The sequence below is a fragment of the Euleptes europaea genome, chromosome 2 (genome assembly GCF_029931775.1).
Source record: "Euleptes europaea isolate rEulEur1 chromosome 2, rEulEur1.hap1, whole genome shotgun sequence".
Lineage (NCBI taxonomy): Eukaryota > Metazoa > Chordata > Lepidosauria > Squamata > Sphaerodactylidae > Euleptes > Euleptes europaea.
This window is the reverse complement of record NC_079313.1, coordinates 118,141,081-118,159,186: the sequence shown is the minus strand read 5'-3', so window position 1 is coordinate 118,159,186 and position 18,106 is coordinate 118,141,081. Positions and strand designations below refer to the sequence as shown.

At 44.0% G+C, this 18,106-nt stretch overlaps 1 protein-coding gene across 1 annotated transcript in view; it reads left to right on the top strand.

Moving 5' to 3' along the window:
* PTGIS (prostaglandin I2 synthase) overlaps positions 1–18,106 on the top strand; it is a 50,189-nt gene that overhangs the window by 14,080 nt on the left and 18,003 nt on the right. The window contains exons 3-7 of the mRNA XM_056844880.1: positions 3,837–3,960; positions 5,509–5,687; positions 9,886–10,029; positions 10,594–10,748; positions 17,281–17,462. Of these exons, the coding sequence (XP_056700858.1) occupies positions 3,837–3,960; positions 5,509–5,687; positions 9,886–10,029; positions 10,594–10,748; positions 17,281–17,462 (784 nt within the window). The remainder of the gene's footprint in view (positions 1–3,836; positions 3,961–5,508; positions 5,688–9,885; positions 10,030–10,593; positions 10,749–17,280; positions 17,463–18,106) is intronic.

Genomic DNA, 18,106 nt, shown 5'->3' with positions numbered 1-18,106 from the left:
TCCTAGGTTCCCTCCTGGGATACCTAATTTGCTACTCTATCTATCTACTCTATCTAATCCTGTTTATTTGCTTTCCTAACCAAATAGGAAATTAATTTAGGAGCTTTTCTTGACTGGTTGAACTCGTGTGCAGCTATTAAATTTACAGGAACTTGTAGCAGCACTGAGATCCCATTCTTAGATATGATGGTATATAAAAACGGAGACCAATTGGCAGTTAGAAACAATAAAAAACGACAGACCGTAACTCCCTTTTTCATTTTGGATCATTTCACCCGGTGCACGTGAGACAAAATCTTCCATATGGCCAGACGGAAAAGAAATTCAACGGAAGAAACACAGTATAGATAGGCCGCTAAAGAGTTAACAAAATCATTACATGATAGAGGCTACCCGGGGAATACTATTAGTCATGCACTAGCCAGGGAGGAAGTAAGGGACAGAAAATGTTGCTGGAAAAATGGGACAAAAACCAACAGGGAGGCATTAATTTTGCTCTCCAATATACACACTATTCCCACCACATTATTCAAATTATTAAGAAACACTGGCATTTAATTGAAGGGATTCCGAATTGTAGTATTCCCCCAAAAAATGGATTAAGAAAAATACGTTCCTTAAAAGACTACTGGGTTCAAGGGGACTATAAATTGAGAGCACCGGACAGGAAACTGAGGGGACACTTCCACTGTAACAACTGTGCGGCGTGTCCACTATGTTTGGAAGTGAAAGAATTCACAAAAGCAGATTCGAACTTCAGATTTAAATTGAACAATTTTACAAATTGTAATACCAAGAGAATTATTTACGCAATTTTATGCCCTTGCAATAAAATTTATATAGGATCGAGCATATGCACAGTAAAGAGCAGAATTTTGGAGGGCCCCCCTAGCGGAGCACTTTAGTAATTACAGGCATTTAAAAAATGACTTAAGATATTTTGTTGTCTGGCACCTCCGGAGCAAAATGTATGAAAGACCAGATGTAGAGAGAATTCTTAGGCAAAAAGAAGCATTTTTAATCCATTTGTTTCAAACTATTTCACCTATGGGATTAAACTTGGAAAACGACCTTTCATATTTTATTGGCAACTAAGTGAAGGTATAACTTTAAATCACTCTAGGGAGAAGAGTGCAGGTGTTACCTATTTGGTTAGGAAAGCAAATAAACAGGATTAGATAGAGTAGCAAATTAGGTATCCCAGGAGGGAACCTAGGAGTATATGGAAATATACTAGCCACTTGCTGGCAGATAATATGTGAGTATATATTAAGAATAATATGATACAGCAGGAAGCCGAGGGGACACTTCCGCTGTAACAACTGTGAGTTTGTAATAGGCTAGAAAATAATATTTTGTTAACCTTTTATAGGAAATTAATGCTACCCATGGGAGCTATGTGAAAATATTGGAGAGGATATACCAACTTGCAGTTTAAGGTAGAAACCTTATTTGGAAAAGTAAATATAAGTTATAAAAAGAAAGATTAATAGTCAAGGGATTGACAATGTTTTATTGTTGATGATAGGGTTTGAGAAGGAACTGAGGAAAGAACTGAAACGGCCATATTCCTTTTCTACCAGACACCTGTGAAAGAAAAGAAAAGTGATAAAATAGAATTTTATGTAAAAGACAGATGATACATACCTGCTGTACTTGAAGAAAAAATACATACCTTTTTGGATATAGGAATGTTGCATGTGTTGATTGTATACCATATTGGATATTGAAAAATTGTATTTTGTAGTGGGTAACTTGTATTTTTGTATTTCTATAAGCTTGTATAATGATTAGATTTGTTGTGGTATAATATAGAAGTTGTTATATTTGTATAAGAGCTTGTTTCTGTGTCAATTTGGTTGTAACTATTGTATACACAGAAGTGTCTATTGCTGCAAACCTCCAGGTACTAGCTGGAGATCTCTTGCTATTACAACTGATCTCCAGCTGATAGAGATCAGTTCACCTGGAGAAAATGGCTGCTTTTGCAATTGGACTCTATGGCATTGAATTCCCTTCCCTCCCCAAACCCCACCCTCCTCAGGCTCCACCCCAAAAACCTCCTGCTGGTTGCGAAGAGGGACCTGGCAACCCTAGCCCATGCAACCTGCAACCCTATCTTAATTATGCCGGGTAGTGCTTGTAGCCTGGAGCCTAGGTGGCTGAGTGGTGACAGGTTGGCAGGCAGGGGAGGTACATGGGTGTGTGTGTGTGTGGGAGTTCTTGACATTTGACCCCACTAGAAGCCCTAGGTTTTCTATTCCTTGGCTCCATCATCAACCCAAAGGGAGACTGCAACCAAGAAATCAGAAGGAGGTTGAGACTGGGAAGGACAGCCATGAAGGAGCTAGAAAAGATTCTGAAGTGTCGCTGGCAACCAAGATCAACAAAATTCATACCATAGTATTCCCCATTACTATGTACGGGTGTGAAAGTGTGTTAAGCACTCCTCCTGTAACAGCCTCTCCTTGCCTAGAGACAAATGATAGTAATTCAAAAGCATCTCCATGCAAAATAGAACAATAGCTGCTGAACTCAACCAATGCCTGAACCCCAAAGGTCCATCAAGGCCCCTCTTGCTTCAAAAGAAATAAAGTTAATGCCTGAGAAATTTCCGATGGGCCAGGAATCTCTGGGTCCTCTCTGCACTTGATCCCTCTTGTTTGGACCACTGTACTCTGCTGGCCATTTTCCCACCTGGAAAGAAGACAAGCCATCTACAAGACTCAAAAAACAAGACAGGCTCACAATTCTTTCCCTATCAATGAAGGAAGCCAGAAGTTTAGGGTAGATAGTTAATATGACGTGTGCTGAAATCCCTTTGTTGTTCCAAATAAGGCAATCAGTTGGCACATAAGTGCAAACTTGGAGAAAATGTTTATTGTCACTGTAGGACGAACTTGTCATGCCTAATTTCCTGTCTTTGGTTGTGCTACTTCTGATAGGAAAGAAACGGGAGGAGGGCAAATCTGAGCTATCTGGTGCAGGGTGGGAGGAGAAGGAAGCCTTCCTCCTTTCCATGGGCCACGGCTGAGCTAACATATGTTTACTTATTAAACAAAAGCTGGCAAAACGAACATATCTATACATATGTTGGCATGCATTCGAAGAAAAAGCGACACATTTCCGTCTTTGCATATAAAAATAAAAGCAGATTGTTTTGACTAGTTCGTACTTTCAGTGCCAACTTTTTCTGGCAGGGCTCTTATGCCTTTATCAACCACCTGACAAGCAGAAATAGAAAAGATGAAGAACCCCCTTACCAGCATGTATGGTTGCCAACTGGTGTGGAGAAAATGTCTTGTCCCTTTAATTGAGGCGAAATGCAAGGCCAGACTGACTATTGGCAAGCCTAAGTGGTGGCCTGTGAGCCAGTGTGGTGCAGTGGTTAAGAGCAGCAAACTCTGACCTGGAGAACTGGGTTCGATTCCCCACTCCTCCCCATGAAGCCTTATGGGTAACCTTGGGTCACTTACAGTTCTCTCAGAACTCCCTCAGCCCACTTGGAGGCAGGGGATTGCAAGCCACCTCTGAACATCTCTTGCCTTGAAAACCCTATGGGGTCACCATAAGTCAGCTGTGACATGATGGCACACAAACACACACACAAGTCTAGGGCTCCAGAGCTTGAGGGCCAATAAAGGAGGCAGAGGAGCCTCCGAACTTAGTTCTCTGCTGTTGTTGCTTTTGTTATTAGCGTTGTTTTTGTATGGTGTTTTAAATGTGATTTTGTATGGTTACCTCTAGGGTTGTGAATGCAGGATAAAATTTTAGACACGTGATCGGGACGATTAAGTAATAAGGTTACGAAAAGTGTATACTGCTCTCGTTTCCAGGCTCCTGGGGGAACCGCCACTTGATCAAGGCCTTGTTCCGTGGCTTGGGCATGCTCTGGAATTCGGCAAAGATGCTGCCAAGTTCCTTTCTGCAATGAAGCAGAAACATGGCGACATTTTCACCGTGAGTATATATCCTGTTCATCTTCTGCCGATTAAACTGCATTTATATGACTATACCATTTTCCCCCTCCCACCCTTTGTTGAAAGAACTCAGGGCAGGTTGCCGTTCCTCCATGCTATGCTGACAGCAATGCTGTGAAGCAAGCTACACTGAGAAAACAACTGACCTAAGGTTACCCAAAGAGCTTTATGGTTTCAATGTGTTAGCTTAGAGCTGGTTTGCTCAGTGAGGGCGAGGCTGCTTTAGGAATAAAGTTCACACAAGTCATGTTGCTTTAGAAAGAAAATGAATATCCCTAGGGTTACCAACCTCCAGGTAGTGGCTGGAGATCTGGGATTTCGACTGCTCTCCAGGGGACAGAGATCAATTCACCTGGAGAAAACGGCCACTTCGATGGTGGACTCTATGGCATTATACCCCATTGAAGTCCCTCCCCTCCCCAAACCCCACCCTCCTCAGGCTCCACCCTCAAAGCTTCCAGGTATTTCCCAACTCAGAGCGGGCAACCCTATTATTATTAGGGATGTCAGGCTGTGCCTAGTAAGCTTTGGAGTGGGGACATGCGAGGGAGGGGGCATTGTCATCTGCATTATAACATCACTTCATAGAAAACCCAGACGTTACGTCAGGTAGCTCTAGGAATTGGCTGGAGCCCTGTGGTAAAACCATAGAGTTTACAGTGATTCCTAGAGCTATCCGATATCACTTCCTGGTTTTCCCCAGATGTGATGCCATGGTGCACACAACAGCAACTTAAAAAAAATATTTCTCCCATTGCCATTCCAAGCAGTAGCAGGCAACAAGGGCAGTCAGCGGGAGGCCCTCCTGCTGCAGTGGGAGGTTAGCAGTCCTATTTATTGTTAAAGAACTCAGTGCTATGATGAGAAAGGAGTTAAAAGCATTCTAGCTAGCTATCTTGGCTAGGATGGAGAGAAATGCAGAGAGAACATCTTGCCCTCACAGAAGTTAGGGGGGAAAAGCAGGAAGAGAAAGAGTTAGCCAGAAGGAAGGATATCTCTGAGAATAGCATTCTGGATAGAGAAAGAGACAGCAGCAGAACAGACAAGAGGAAAGATGCAAAGGCAAGTGACCTATCCACCTTACTAGCTCTACTGTCCCTTCTGGAGTACTGGTGTACTTGACTGCACAATCCATGGCAGAATGGATTTTTGATGCTGGATTTCCCATGCCTTAATCTGACCTGGTCATCTGCAGATACAGCTATTTGGTGGGTAGGGTTGGATTGAGCATTTACCCATAGACTTCCTGGGTTTCCTTTTTCCAGTGTCTCTCAGTTCCCATGTATAAAACAGAACTCATACTGTGAGAATAATGCTTGCAATGCATTTTTCACTTTGCTGAGTAAATGGCAATGGATATATTTGTTTTGTTTTGTGGTGGGTTGACCATGAAAACAATTGAACATGGAATCAGAAAGCCACCTTAGAGATGTCTTGTTTTTTTGTTGTTGTTGTGCATATATTTCCTTTCATTTATAAGTAGCAAGTTTCATATGTTTTGTGACTGGCTTGGTTGTTTTTATTGAAGATTAAAGCTGCCGGTAAATTCATCACAGTCTTATTGGACCCCCGTTCCTATGATGCAGTGCTTTGGGAATCCCGCTGCAAGCTAGACTTTGGACAATACGCACGCCTTTTAATGGACCGAATGTTTGACGTCCAGCTGCCAGATTATGACCCTAATGCAGAGAAAGTCATGCTGAGAGCGTAAGTACTTTTTTTTTTTAAGATGGAAAGTTTTTGTGATGAGAAAACCAGGTCATGGACAATAGATTCTCAGTGCCACATTGCGGAGCATCGCAACGTGTGCCTACGTAGTCATTTATGCAAGACAGTATATGAGGACAGTGAATTCACACATTCCTCCAAAACAGCATTCCTTAAACTGGGGTACATAAGAACATAAGAAAGGCCCTGCTGGATCAGACCAAGGCCCATCAAGTCCAGCAGTCTGTTCACACAGTGGCCAACCAGGTGCCTCTAGGAAGCCACAAGGTATTCCGTGAAGGTATTCCATGGCGTCTATAACTCCTTGGTAAGGACAGAAGGAGAGCCTTTTTTGCAGACATCTGGTTTATGTGAAAATGGAGCCTGCTACCTTTTCTAGGAAAGGAGGTGGGAGGGGGATCTGTTTTATGGGATTGGATTTGAGCCATCTCCTAGAGAGGCATGATGTCACTTCTGGGTTTTACTACAAGTGGCATTGCATCATCACTGATAGCCTCCCCCTGTCCCCACCCCTGCCCCTGTTCTGCCGGGTCTGGCAACCCTAAAGGTTAAGGTAAAGCACTGGGTCATTACTGACCCATGGGGTGATGTCGCATCACAATGTTTATTAGGCAGACTATGGTCATTTATGCATAGGAGTTTTCATGAGGTTTGTTGCTCGCTGTACCCACACTTTCCTGTTGGGAAACTATGCACCAGCAGTCTCCAAGCTCAATCAATAATCATTTTGAGTCCCATCCCTTGTAATGCTGCTTTGTAATTGGCTGTAATGAGAAAAAAGCCTCCCCCTGGAAACCCATAAAAAAGCATTTTAAGAACAAAAACAAAAAAATGGAGCTATCTGAAAGGTACAAGGGGAGGAGACCCAAGCCTCATTTTTAAAAGCCTTTCTTCTGCTCAGAAAGATCTCAGAGGAAGCAGGAAGTATTTGAATCCCTGCCCCTTGATACTCTGCTTTGTAACTGGATGTATTGCTTGCTGTGAGAGAAACCAATCTTCCGTGTCCCGCACTTTGCCTTATGCATGGGGATTTTACCCAGGCAGAGCTCAGGGATAATGGAAGAATTGGGTTAATAGAGGAATGGGAAATCCTGGGATTTGTGAGGGTTGGCAGCGAGGTCATCTCTAATGGACGGGAAACTCATGCATGACTCCAAGGAACAACCAAGACAGATGAGGAGTGGGGCAAATGTGAGTGAAAGTACTCATGCATAAACGACCTATGTTTATGGGGTGGTTTGCCATTGTCTTCCCCAGTTGCCTACTCTTTACCCCAGCAAGCCGGGTACTTGTTTTAGTGACCTCGGAAGGACGGAAGGCTGAGTCAACCTTGAGCCGGCTACCTAAAACCAACTTCTGTTGGGATTGAACTCAGGTTGTGAGCAGAGCTTTTGACTGCAGTACTGCAGCTTAACACTTTGCACCATGGCCTCGCTACCAAAGTGGTTTCACCATGAGGGGTTTGGAGGCTTGAAAACCTCTATTCTGCGCAGTGTTCCCATGAAAAGAGTTGGGGGGCAAGGTCCTCAAGGTGGCCTGCCCCGGCATCCATCAAGTTCTTCCCCACAGATCGGGTTCTTTCCCTCTGGATGGTCATTTGACTTGCCAGCAAGGTGTTCCAGCTTTTTGGCAGCCAGCTTAAATGATGATGCTTCTTCCGATAACACAATGGAGAAGTCTGCATTCCTTCCACAAATCAAACTTGCTAAAACTCCCCTTCTCTAAAATTTAGGGAATAACTCAAGGGCAATGCAACATATCCTCCCAGCAATCAATTTTCAATGAAGGGACTGGATTTATTATTTCTCCATCTTTGAACAAGCAACATTTTTGCTGGGATGAGAAGATTATAAATTATCTCTGTTGGGGAATTCAGGCTAACTCCCTCCCCCCAATATCTTCATTAACACTTTGGGATCTGTTGGATTACAGTCCCTGCACATCAGGAGATAAACTATAATTGAATTCTTCTTCCCGACATGCTTGCTTTTCCTAGGCCGGGCGTTTTTGAAATGGGAGGGCATTCACCCCTCTCATCTCCCCCACCTCCATGTTCTAGATCTGGAGGGCTATATGGCGTGATCTCCAGTTTCTGAAAGATCACATTGTGTTGTTTCATAGGCCACAAATTCTGCAGAGCGAAGGATTCCCGTCCTCGGAGCATGAAATCCCTTGTTTCTGCTACAGCCCTAAATGCCCCCTGAAATTCTTTTCCCAGGGAATGAAGAACTCCCTGCAATAACTTGCAAGAAGTCTGAGGAATGGGGGGAATGATGAAAAGTACTCCTTTTTTGCCCATGGAAATATTAGATGGGATTCAAGCCATTATTTAAATCACCTGATATTTCTTAAACTACATTTTGGGTCTGTTATTCACTCACTCACTCACTCACATTCTTTACAGCTCCTTGTCATGAGGAATTCAGCGGCAGCAGAGATTTATAGCTACGGCTCTTGAAAGATCCTATGGGATCTTATATTTGAAGGGCATCTGGTTTTATTTGGTCATAATTTACCATCTCTTGGAGATGTTAATCTCTTTACAAGACACATCAATCCCTTTACAATCGGGCGGGGGCAGGGAGAAGTAATGACAGAATATAAACAGGCAAACCTCAGAGTTTACACTGGCAAATGAAAAGAAAACACAAAGACCACAGAAAAACGATGAAGCTGGGACCCACAGGAGTGGAACTTCTGGATAATCCTGTTTACTACTCATAGGGTCCCGACAGAGAACAAAAGGGGCTGTGTGTTTGGGGAAAGCCCTGGGTAGCCAGCAATTATACCAGCTTCAAACTTGGCTAATCTAAAGATAGTTAAGAAGAAGTGATTCTTTTTTCCTTTTTTCAAGGGTGTCTATCTAGCACGTTGGTTTTCAGACACATAAGACGAAATAAAATATTTAAACATATATGCAAAATAATCCATGGATTAAAATAACATGCTTACAAAATTTAATAATTTTAATAATTAATAATAATTAACAAAATTTAAAGGATTGAGAAAGGGACAGAGAGAGTGAGACCTAGCTCTTTCCTTTGATCAGACTACCAGTAAAGGCAATTTGGGATTACCCTCTGAGTGTAAATACAACGTTCATCATGCAAAATAGAGAATTATTACAAAAATACTTTGGTAAAATGTCATTTCCATACAGGGCACATCTCTTGGATCATGTGGTTCATGCTATTTGGGTAGCAAAATGTCTTAGCCTGGACTGTAAGACTATGTTTTGTTACTAAAAGTCTGATAAACATTTGAGTTAAGTGGAACTTTTGTGGAATTCTCCCCTTCACTCGGTTCCCTTAGAAATCCCACAGGTTGGCTCTTCCTAGAAAGGGATCTTTGTTCTTTTAAAAGAGGGGGAAACAGGTGAATCAAACAAAGGTTCGTTTTATTTTTATCTCTCATGTTTTGATCCCACTTTTCCTCCAAGAATCTTAGGGCAGCTTCCACAATACTCCCTCCATCCATTTTATCCTCCCAATGACCTTGTGAGGTAGACTGAGGCTTTTTTTACAGGGAAATTTCCCTGCAGTCACCCCCACCGACTGCTTCGGTTTTTCCTTTTGATTATGCATGCTTTTTGCGCCTGTCGAGGTCGCCTCAGTCTCCTCGAGTGTTTTCCCCGCATTTTCCAGGTGCTGTTTTAGCCAGAATCTGGAAAATGTTGGCAAAACATGCAGGGAGAGCGAGGTGACCTCCGATGGGCAGAAAAGACATGCATAATCAAAAGGAAGCCCCAAAGCAATCTGTGAAGGTGACCGCATGGAAACGTCCCTGCATAAAAGGGCTGCGTCTGAATGATTGGCCAAAAATTGCTCAGTGGGTGTCATGGCTGAGTGAACTCAGGTTTTGACAGCCCTGGTATTCTCTAACTACCACTACACCACAATGACTGTTGCTATATACTGGCTAAGACTGGGGTGTCAAACTCAATTGTTATGAGGGCCGGATATGACATTAATGTAGGATGAATTGCCATTTTAGAGAGTGAGTTTACACTTGGAAACTCCATTAAACTACATTTTGGGTACCAAGTTCTGGTTAGGAACCCTGTGTTGTCAGGGGAGGAGGGGATCCTGCTTCCCCCAGTGCCATTTTTTTCATCCTGAAACAGTGCAGGGTGTGCGTGTGTGTTATTTGCTTCACAATGTGACTTCTACTTCCGCAGAACCCTGCAAAGCAAAAACCTTCCCTCTCTAACAGAGGCAATGCTCTTCAATTTACAAACCATTCTGCTTTCTGACCCAAGCCAAGCCAACCGGCAATGGAAGGAAGAAGGTCTGTTTTACCTTGCCTACAGTACGATGTTCAGGTAAGTGCTGAGTTCTAAAGCCCTTTTCCCACTAGACAACAAAGTGACCATGTTTTCCTCTCAATTGATCTTAACTTGCATTGTGAAATCTTTTGACAGTTTTGTCCCTGGCAATCAAAATCACATGCACGTGCTCTTATCCTGCCAATCTTCAGGATAAGGGTAAATATTTACAGTGTGATCCTAAGCAGAGTTAGACCCTTTTAAGTATTTTGAAATCAGTGGGTTTAGAACCTAAGAGCATAACTCTGCTCAGGACTGTATCGTCAGCTACTAAACAGAAATTAGCTTTGTATAACACAAGCAGCAAATCTCTCCACGAAAATCAAAGCTGCTGCTACTGCTACTGCTGCTTCTCCTTCTCCTCCTCCTCCTCCTCCTCTTCCTCCTTCTCCTCCTCCTCCTCCTTCTCCTCCTCGGCAGGAGGCAGAATGCTGCCCGTTCAGTATTCAAACTACTGTTAAATATTATGAGCACAGTAAGTTATGGGAGTTGGCGAGTGGAGTGTCCAGGCATACTTTAATATTTGTCTTTAATATTTGTTCACCTCTTTCCACTTCCCAGAGCTGGATACCTGACACTGTATGGCAATGAAAGCAAGAATTATGATGATGCCTCCAGTAAACTGAAAGACTTGGAGCATTCACTGGAAGTCTACAATGAGTTTTATAAACTGGACCGTCTTTTGATGAAAGCTGCTCGTTCCATGTTGAGTGCAGGTTGGTGTGGATGGCCGTGCCCCTTTCCTAATGCTGGTATTTAAATAGCACAGTGGAAATGTTTGATATGATTCATCCCCTGATCTTTCCAGGGGTGTGTGACTGGAGGCCATAGAATCATAGAGTTGGAAGGGACCACTAGGGTCATCTAGTCCAGCCCCCTGAACAATGCAGGAAATTCACAACTACCTCCCCCCCGCACCTCCAGTGACCCCTACTCCATGCCCAGAAGATGGCCAAGATGCCTTCCCTCTCATGATCTGCCTAAGGTCATAGAATAAGCATTGCTGACAGATGGCCATCTAACCTCTTCTTAAAAACCTCCAGGGAAGGAGAGCTTACCACCTCCCGAGGAAGCCTGTTCTGCTGAGGAACCGCTCTAACTGTTAGAAAGTTCTTCCTAATGTCTAGACAGAAATTCTTCCTAATGTCTAGGCCAATTTCCCTATGTGTCCTTAGCAGAAACCTGATTGCTGCGAAATCTGTTCCTGTCTGGAAAGTCTGAGTTCAGGTGCACCCCCCACCCCAAGAACCCTGGGAATTGTAGTTTGGTGAAGATGCTGTCAGAATGACAGGTTCTAGGGTTCCCAGGGAGTATGTGTGTTAATTACTGTCACGCCGATTCCAACTTATGGCAGTTATAATTCTGGGAGAACTCCAGGCCCGATGTGGCGGATGGCAGCCCTATGCAGTAGCTTGTCAGGGCCCAAAAAGACATCTGCTGTGACCCTGTTCTACAGCTGTCACAGTCCCCCTCCCATAATATCCCAAGCTATTTCCTGTCCTTTGAATTTCACTCCCATAATTATAGCGCTTAATGGCTCCTGCTGCTTCTTGCTTACTTGCACCTGGTTTTCCCAGGTACCAAAGATAGCACAGCTAATGCTGGGGGAAATATATCACATTAACAGATACGTACCGGTAATCCCTGAGGAGAACTGGACTGGGTGCCACAAATGGGTAACAATGACAACCCAGCACGTAAACTGAAACCTAGCAAGAAAAGGGAAATTATGGGCAGTAGATGGCACCATTGCACAGCCGTTCAGTTCCATTTGCCTTATTGGCAGTTCAAAAACCAGTCACCACGGTCGTCATTTATCAACATAAGAAGAACTTGGCTGGATCAGACCAGTGGTCCTTCCGGTCCAGCATCCTGTCTCACACAGTGGCCAGTCAGTTACTCTAGAGGGCTAGCAACAAGGCATAGAGGCTGAGGCCTTCCCCTGATGTTGCCTCTGAATGTGGAGGTTCCCTTTAGTCACTATGATTAGTAGCCACTGATAGATCTATCCTCTGTGAATCGGTCTGTGTGTGTGTGAAGTGCCGTCAAGTCGCCTCCGACTCATGGCGACCCTATGAATCAACGTCCTCCAAAATGTCCTGTCTTTGACAGCCTTGCTCAGATCTGGCAAATTGAGGGCTGTGGCTTCCTTTATTGAGTCCATCCATCTCTTGTTGGGTCTTCCTTTTTTCCTGCTGTCCTCAACTTTTCCTAGCATGTCTGTCTTTTCTAGTGACTCTTATCTTCTCATAATGTGACCAAAATACGATAGCCTCAGTTTAGTCATTTTAGTTTCTAGGGTCAGTTCAGGCTTGATTTGATCTATAACCCACTGATTTGTTGTTGTTTTTTTGGCAGTCCACGGTATCCATAACACTCTCCTCCAACAACACATTTCAAAGGAATCTACTTTCTTCCTATCAGCTTTCTTCAATGTCCAGCTTTCACACCCATACATAGCAATAGGGAATACGATGGCATGAATCAATCTTGGTGGCCAGTGACACATCCTTACACTTCAGAATCTTTTCTAGCTCCTTCATGGCTGCCTTACCCAGTCTCAATCTCCTTTTGATTTCTTGGCTGCACTCTCCCTTTTGGTTGATGGAAGAGCCAAAGAATAGAAAGTCTTGAACAATTTCAATTTCCTCGTTGTCAACCTTAAAGTTGTGTAATCTGTCTAATCTCCTTTTAAAGCTGTCTATGCTTTATGCTTGTGCCCATCATGACATCCTCTGGCAAGGAATGCCACATTTTAATCACCAGTTGAGTGAATCAGTACTTCCTTTTATCCATCCTGGATCTATTGCCCATCAACTTCAGTGGGTGCCCTCAAGTTCTCATCTTTTGGAAGGGGGGGGAGATAGAGTTCTCTCTATCCACTCTTCATTTTAGGCTGAAATGTGCAAGGATAATTCAATAATTTTATTAATAATTTTATTAATAATGTTATTAGTATCAACAGTGGAGGCTTTCAAGTCACACAGTTTATAAATAACAATCCAAATTCCAAAACAGGTTACTTAGCATCTGAATGAAGGATTACTTCCTTATCTATGTGCCAGATCTACTGCTTATCTGATTTTTAAGGTGCCTGTGTGTGTGTAAAGTGCCGTCAAGTCGCAGCCGGCTTATGGCGACCCCTTTTGGGGTTTTCATGGGAAGAGACTAACAGAGGTGGTTTGCCAGCGCCTTCCTCTGCACAGCAACCCTGGTGTTCCTTGGTGCCTGCAAGTTGTTATATGGGAGAGGAAGAAAAGGTTTTGTTGTGTAAATGGTATAAGCTTCTGCCATGTCCTGCACCCTTTGCTAGTTTCCCCTAAACTAAAAAGTCTCAAACTCCTTAACTTTTGGTTCTTGTAGGTTATCCGGGCTGTGTGACTGTGGTTTTGGTATTTTCTTTCCTGACGTTTCGCCAGCAGCTGTGGCATACCACACCCTCATTAGCACATTATCTTGATACTTACAGGACAGTGATTAGCACATTACCTTTGATACTTTTTGCAGGACAATGATTCAGCTCAAACCCCCCTTTCTGACTATATATTACTCTTCCTACACACTTGACACTGAGAGACACTGTCCTTCAGTGTTACTCCTCTGAAGATGCCTGCCACAGCTGCTGGCGAAATGTCAGGAAAGAAAATACCAAGACCACGGTCACACAGCCCGGATAACCTACAAGAACTAATGAACTCTGACCGTGAAAGCCTTCGACAATATCCTTAACTTTTGCCTATAGGGAAGGTATTCAAACCCTGCTATAATTTTCTTCACTTTTATCAGTGCTACAATATAGATCGACCAAGCGTATTCTCAGTATTCCAAATAGGGTCTCACCATAGACCTATAAAAGGGCATATCAATACTGTCCATTTCATTTTCAGTCCTTTGCTGATAATCCCTAACAAAGAATTTGCCTTGCTCACTGCTGCCTCACCCAGGTCAATATTTCCATTGACTGATGCCCCATGATGCATACCTGTTCTCTCCGGGATCAGAGGAGCATGCCGAATGTATTGTGGAACACAGGCAGGATGGTGCTGCTGCAGTCGTCTTCTTTGTGGGCTTCCTGGAGGCACCTGGTTGGCCACTGTGTGAACAGACAGCTGGACTTGATGTGCCTTGGTCTGATCCAGCATGGCTTTTCTTATGTTCTTTTGACTCCAATACCTCTTTCCTGGTCAGTCACTGTCTTTGTATGGCAGAGTACAGAAAAATGATAGCATCCTTCTGTAAATAAAACTGAAGATTAATTTTAGAACAACACTTGTCACCTTTGCTCTTTAAACCAATGAATGTTAACTTCAGCCAGGGCCTAATGATAGGTTTGCCAACCTCCAGGTACTAGCTGGAGATCTCTTGCTATTACAACTGTTCTCCAGCTGATAGAAATCAGTTCACCTGGAGGAAATGGCAGCTTTGGCACTTGCACTCTATGGCTTTGAAGTCCCTCCCCAAACCCTGCCCTCCTCAGGTTCCACCCCAAAAACCTCCCGCCGGTGGCGAAGAGGGACCTGGCAATCCTACCTAATGAGGCCAGGCATTTGCCCAAACCTCCAAAATGACAAAGGACCTTCTGCCCTATCAATATGGCCAGTTTTGTTTTTCAGTGAGAATTTGGTTTGCATGCGTCCTCTCCTGGATTAAATGGGTCCCAGCAAAGGTTCTTTGTTTAACATCATCTGCTGCTGTATTTGAAACATGGAAACATAGAGCTGGAAGGGACCTCAAGGGTCATCTAGTTCAACTCCCTGCACGACGCAGAAAATTCACAGCTACCTCCCCCCACTCCCCCGGAGACCCCGGCTCTATTTGGGTAGTTTTTATGTGCCCCCCACACTATTATCCAAAATCATGGAAATGTCAGAATAGTCTTTAAAGGGAAACTTTCCCTTGGAGGATGAGATTGGAGATGTGTTATGTCACCATAATAATCAGTTTGTTTATATATATCTCAGTTTAGAAAACACTGTGGAATTTGGAAGCAAACACGCCAAAAGAAGTGTTGCCAGCTCTGGGTTGGGCAATACCTGGAGATTTTGGGGGTGGAGTCTGAGGAGGGTGTGGTTTGGAGAGGGGAGGGACCTCAATGCCATAGAGTCCAATTGCCAAAGCAGCCATTTTCTTCAGGGGAACTGATCTCTGTTGCCTGGAGATCTGTTGTAATCGTGGGAGATCTCCAGCCACCACCTGGAGGTTTGGTAGTCAAACAGAAATAACTAGTGCCCCAAAGGAGGCTGTGAAATCAAAAAATTGAGCACTTACGGCATAAAAAAAAGCTGTTAAGCCTATTTCCACCGGTGGCCTCTATGGACATTTCTATTGTGTTGTGTTATGTACCACAAATATTGAAAAGCCACTTTATTGTGAAAAAATTGTAAATTGTGATACTTGTTAACAATTGTACAGGGGCAAGGTGCTCCCTTGCTAGCTGGCTACACACTGTATTTTACAAGTGTCAAGGACCTAGATAAAGGTGTCACCACCTGGAGGTTGGCAACCCTAGCAAAATGGGAGCATCACCCTGACATTCTTAAATCCTAAATGAGCTCCCCATTCAATTTTTTTTAAAGGAATGTTGTTGTTTTTTAAAGAGCTCTCCTGACACCTACTCAGACGGGACATGTCAATTGCCTCCTCTCTTTTCTTCAAGCCTGCAGGGAGGTGTGATTGAAGGTGCTCTCCAAGGTTGACAAGGGGTAGGGAAACTTCTTGGCCTGAATGCTTAAAAAACCCACAATGCCTCATCAGGAAAATGTTGGTGTGTTGATAAATGGAAATGGGAATGTGATGCTGGGGAAAGGGAAGGAGACTATCTACTGAGGAATGGATGTCATTTCCTCGAGAGGCAGATACGAATGTTCTCATAAAAACTTTCCTCTAATGCTCATGAAATAGCATATGTGATAATAGGGGAGGGGTTGTGGTTCGGTGGTAGGGCATCTACTTGTCATGCAAAAGGTCCCAGGTTCAACCCCCGGCATCTCCAGTTAAAGGAACCAGGCAAGTAGGTGACGTGAAAGACCTCTGCCTGAGACCCTGGAGAGCCGCTACTAATCTGAGTAGACAATACTGACTTCGATGGACCAAGGGTCAGATTCAGTAGAAGGCAGCTTCATGTTTTCAACAACATAGTGGGGGGAGAGAAAATGAGGATTTTAGCTGCTGGACCCATTGGGAGTAAGATGATTCCCAGCAGGGCTTCCAGCACCACCGAGGGCTTGCCTTGGTCCCTTGAGCGTAGAACTGGACCTGTGTGCCAGCTAAAATGGTCTGGCGTGCAGCTGTTTGGCATGTGTGCTTCAGATAAAGAGCAGCCGAATTCAAGATTCGTAGAGATCAGTCATGGATCAGGCTGAAGTCTGAAGGGAGTCTTTGCATAATAACCAGAGAAGTGAGACTGCGTGGAATAGGGTTTGGATGCAGACCTGCTCAAAGGGACCAGCAGCCTGTTACAGTTTTCCACAGGTGGAGTCTGGGTTTCTCACTCTGACTTCTAGCCAGATTCCACCTGCCACTTCTTCCTCCCCAGTGGCAATTCAACTTCCAAATATGTGGGTCCAATTTAGATCAGAATCCCAGCATGTGGGGAGAAAGGGGTTCTGCCTCCCTCTTCAGTGTCATTTTCCTGATGTGAAACAGCCCCAGAGATGCTGTTTCCCCTATTAGGGGAATCTATACTCCATCTGTACACATGTAGCCCCCTTTCAGGTTGGAAGAACCATTCTTATAAAGGCTTTCCAAGGCTGGGAAAGAATTTGAAGCTTCTACTGTTAGATGGCAGATATAAAGGGAATTTCACATTTTGCATACCAGTAAAAGAGAGCTGAGGAAGGAACTGATGGTATAGCCCAATCTCGTCAGTTCTTGGAAGCTAAACAGGGTCAGTACTTGGACTGGAAACCACCAAGGAAGACTATGCAGAAGAAGGCAATGGCAAACCACCTTTGCTTCTTACTTGCCTCGAAAGCCTCTTGCTGGGGTCACCATAGGTTGGCTGCGACTTGAGGGCACTTATGTACACAAAAGAAAACTGCTGGAGAAGGTTTTAGTCTGTCAATCCAACTGAATCTGGTCAAGTCAGAGGACCAGCCTTCCAAAACTATTCTATTAACGTTGGCTTCTTCACCGCCTCACAGGGTTGAGAACTCTCATGTATGTGCTCTGAACTCCTTATAGGAAGGATAAGGTACTAGCAGAATTATAATAATACAGTGTCTCTGTTTCTGCCATTGATGTCTGCAGTGGAAAAGAAGAAATTCGGCAGCATCAAGAATAATCTCTGGAAGTTACTATCTATGAAAAGCTTGAACTGCAGAGCAAACAGAAGCATTTGGCTGGAGAGCTATCAGCAGCACTTGGTCGACCTCGGAGTGAATGAAGACATGCAAACAAGAGCAATGCTGTTACAGCTTTGGAGTACTCAGGTACAGTACAACCCCCCCCCCTTTCAGGATTTCAGCTGTGAGTTTCTCTCTTCACTTCCCTACTGAGAGATTAGTGTGGTGTAGTGGTTAAGAGTGGTGGTTTGGAGAGGTGGATTCTGATCTAGAGAACCTTGCTTGATCCCCCACTCCTCCACATGAGCGGCGGAGGCTAATCTGGTGAACCGGGTTGGTTTCCCCACTCCTGCACATGAAACCACCTGGGTGACCTTGGGCTAGTCACAGATCTCTTAGAGCTCTCTCAGCCACACCGACCTCACAGGGTGTCTGTGGTGGGGAGGGGAAGGGAAGGTGATTGTAAGCCGGTTTGCGTCTCCCTTAAGTGGTAGAGAAAGTCAGCATATAAAAACCAACTCTTCTTCTTCTTCTCCACCATAACTGATTTTTGAAATGGAAGGATCCCTGATAAATGTGCTGTGACACCCCTGGGTTTCCTATAATGCAACTTAAAAGCCACAACGTTGGCTTCTTGTTGCTGACTGAGAAAAAAATTGCACATCCCCAAGTTAATCTGCCCCGAATGACAGTGCGCTCTGCCATTTCCCAACAGCTCATGACAGCTTCCCTGGGAAATGCACAGGAGTATTCTGGAATGCCAAGGAGGTAGAAGCGGTTTTTATTTTTCT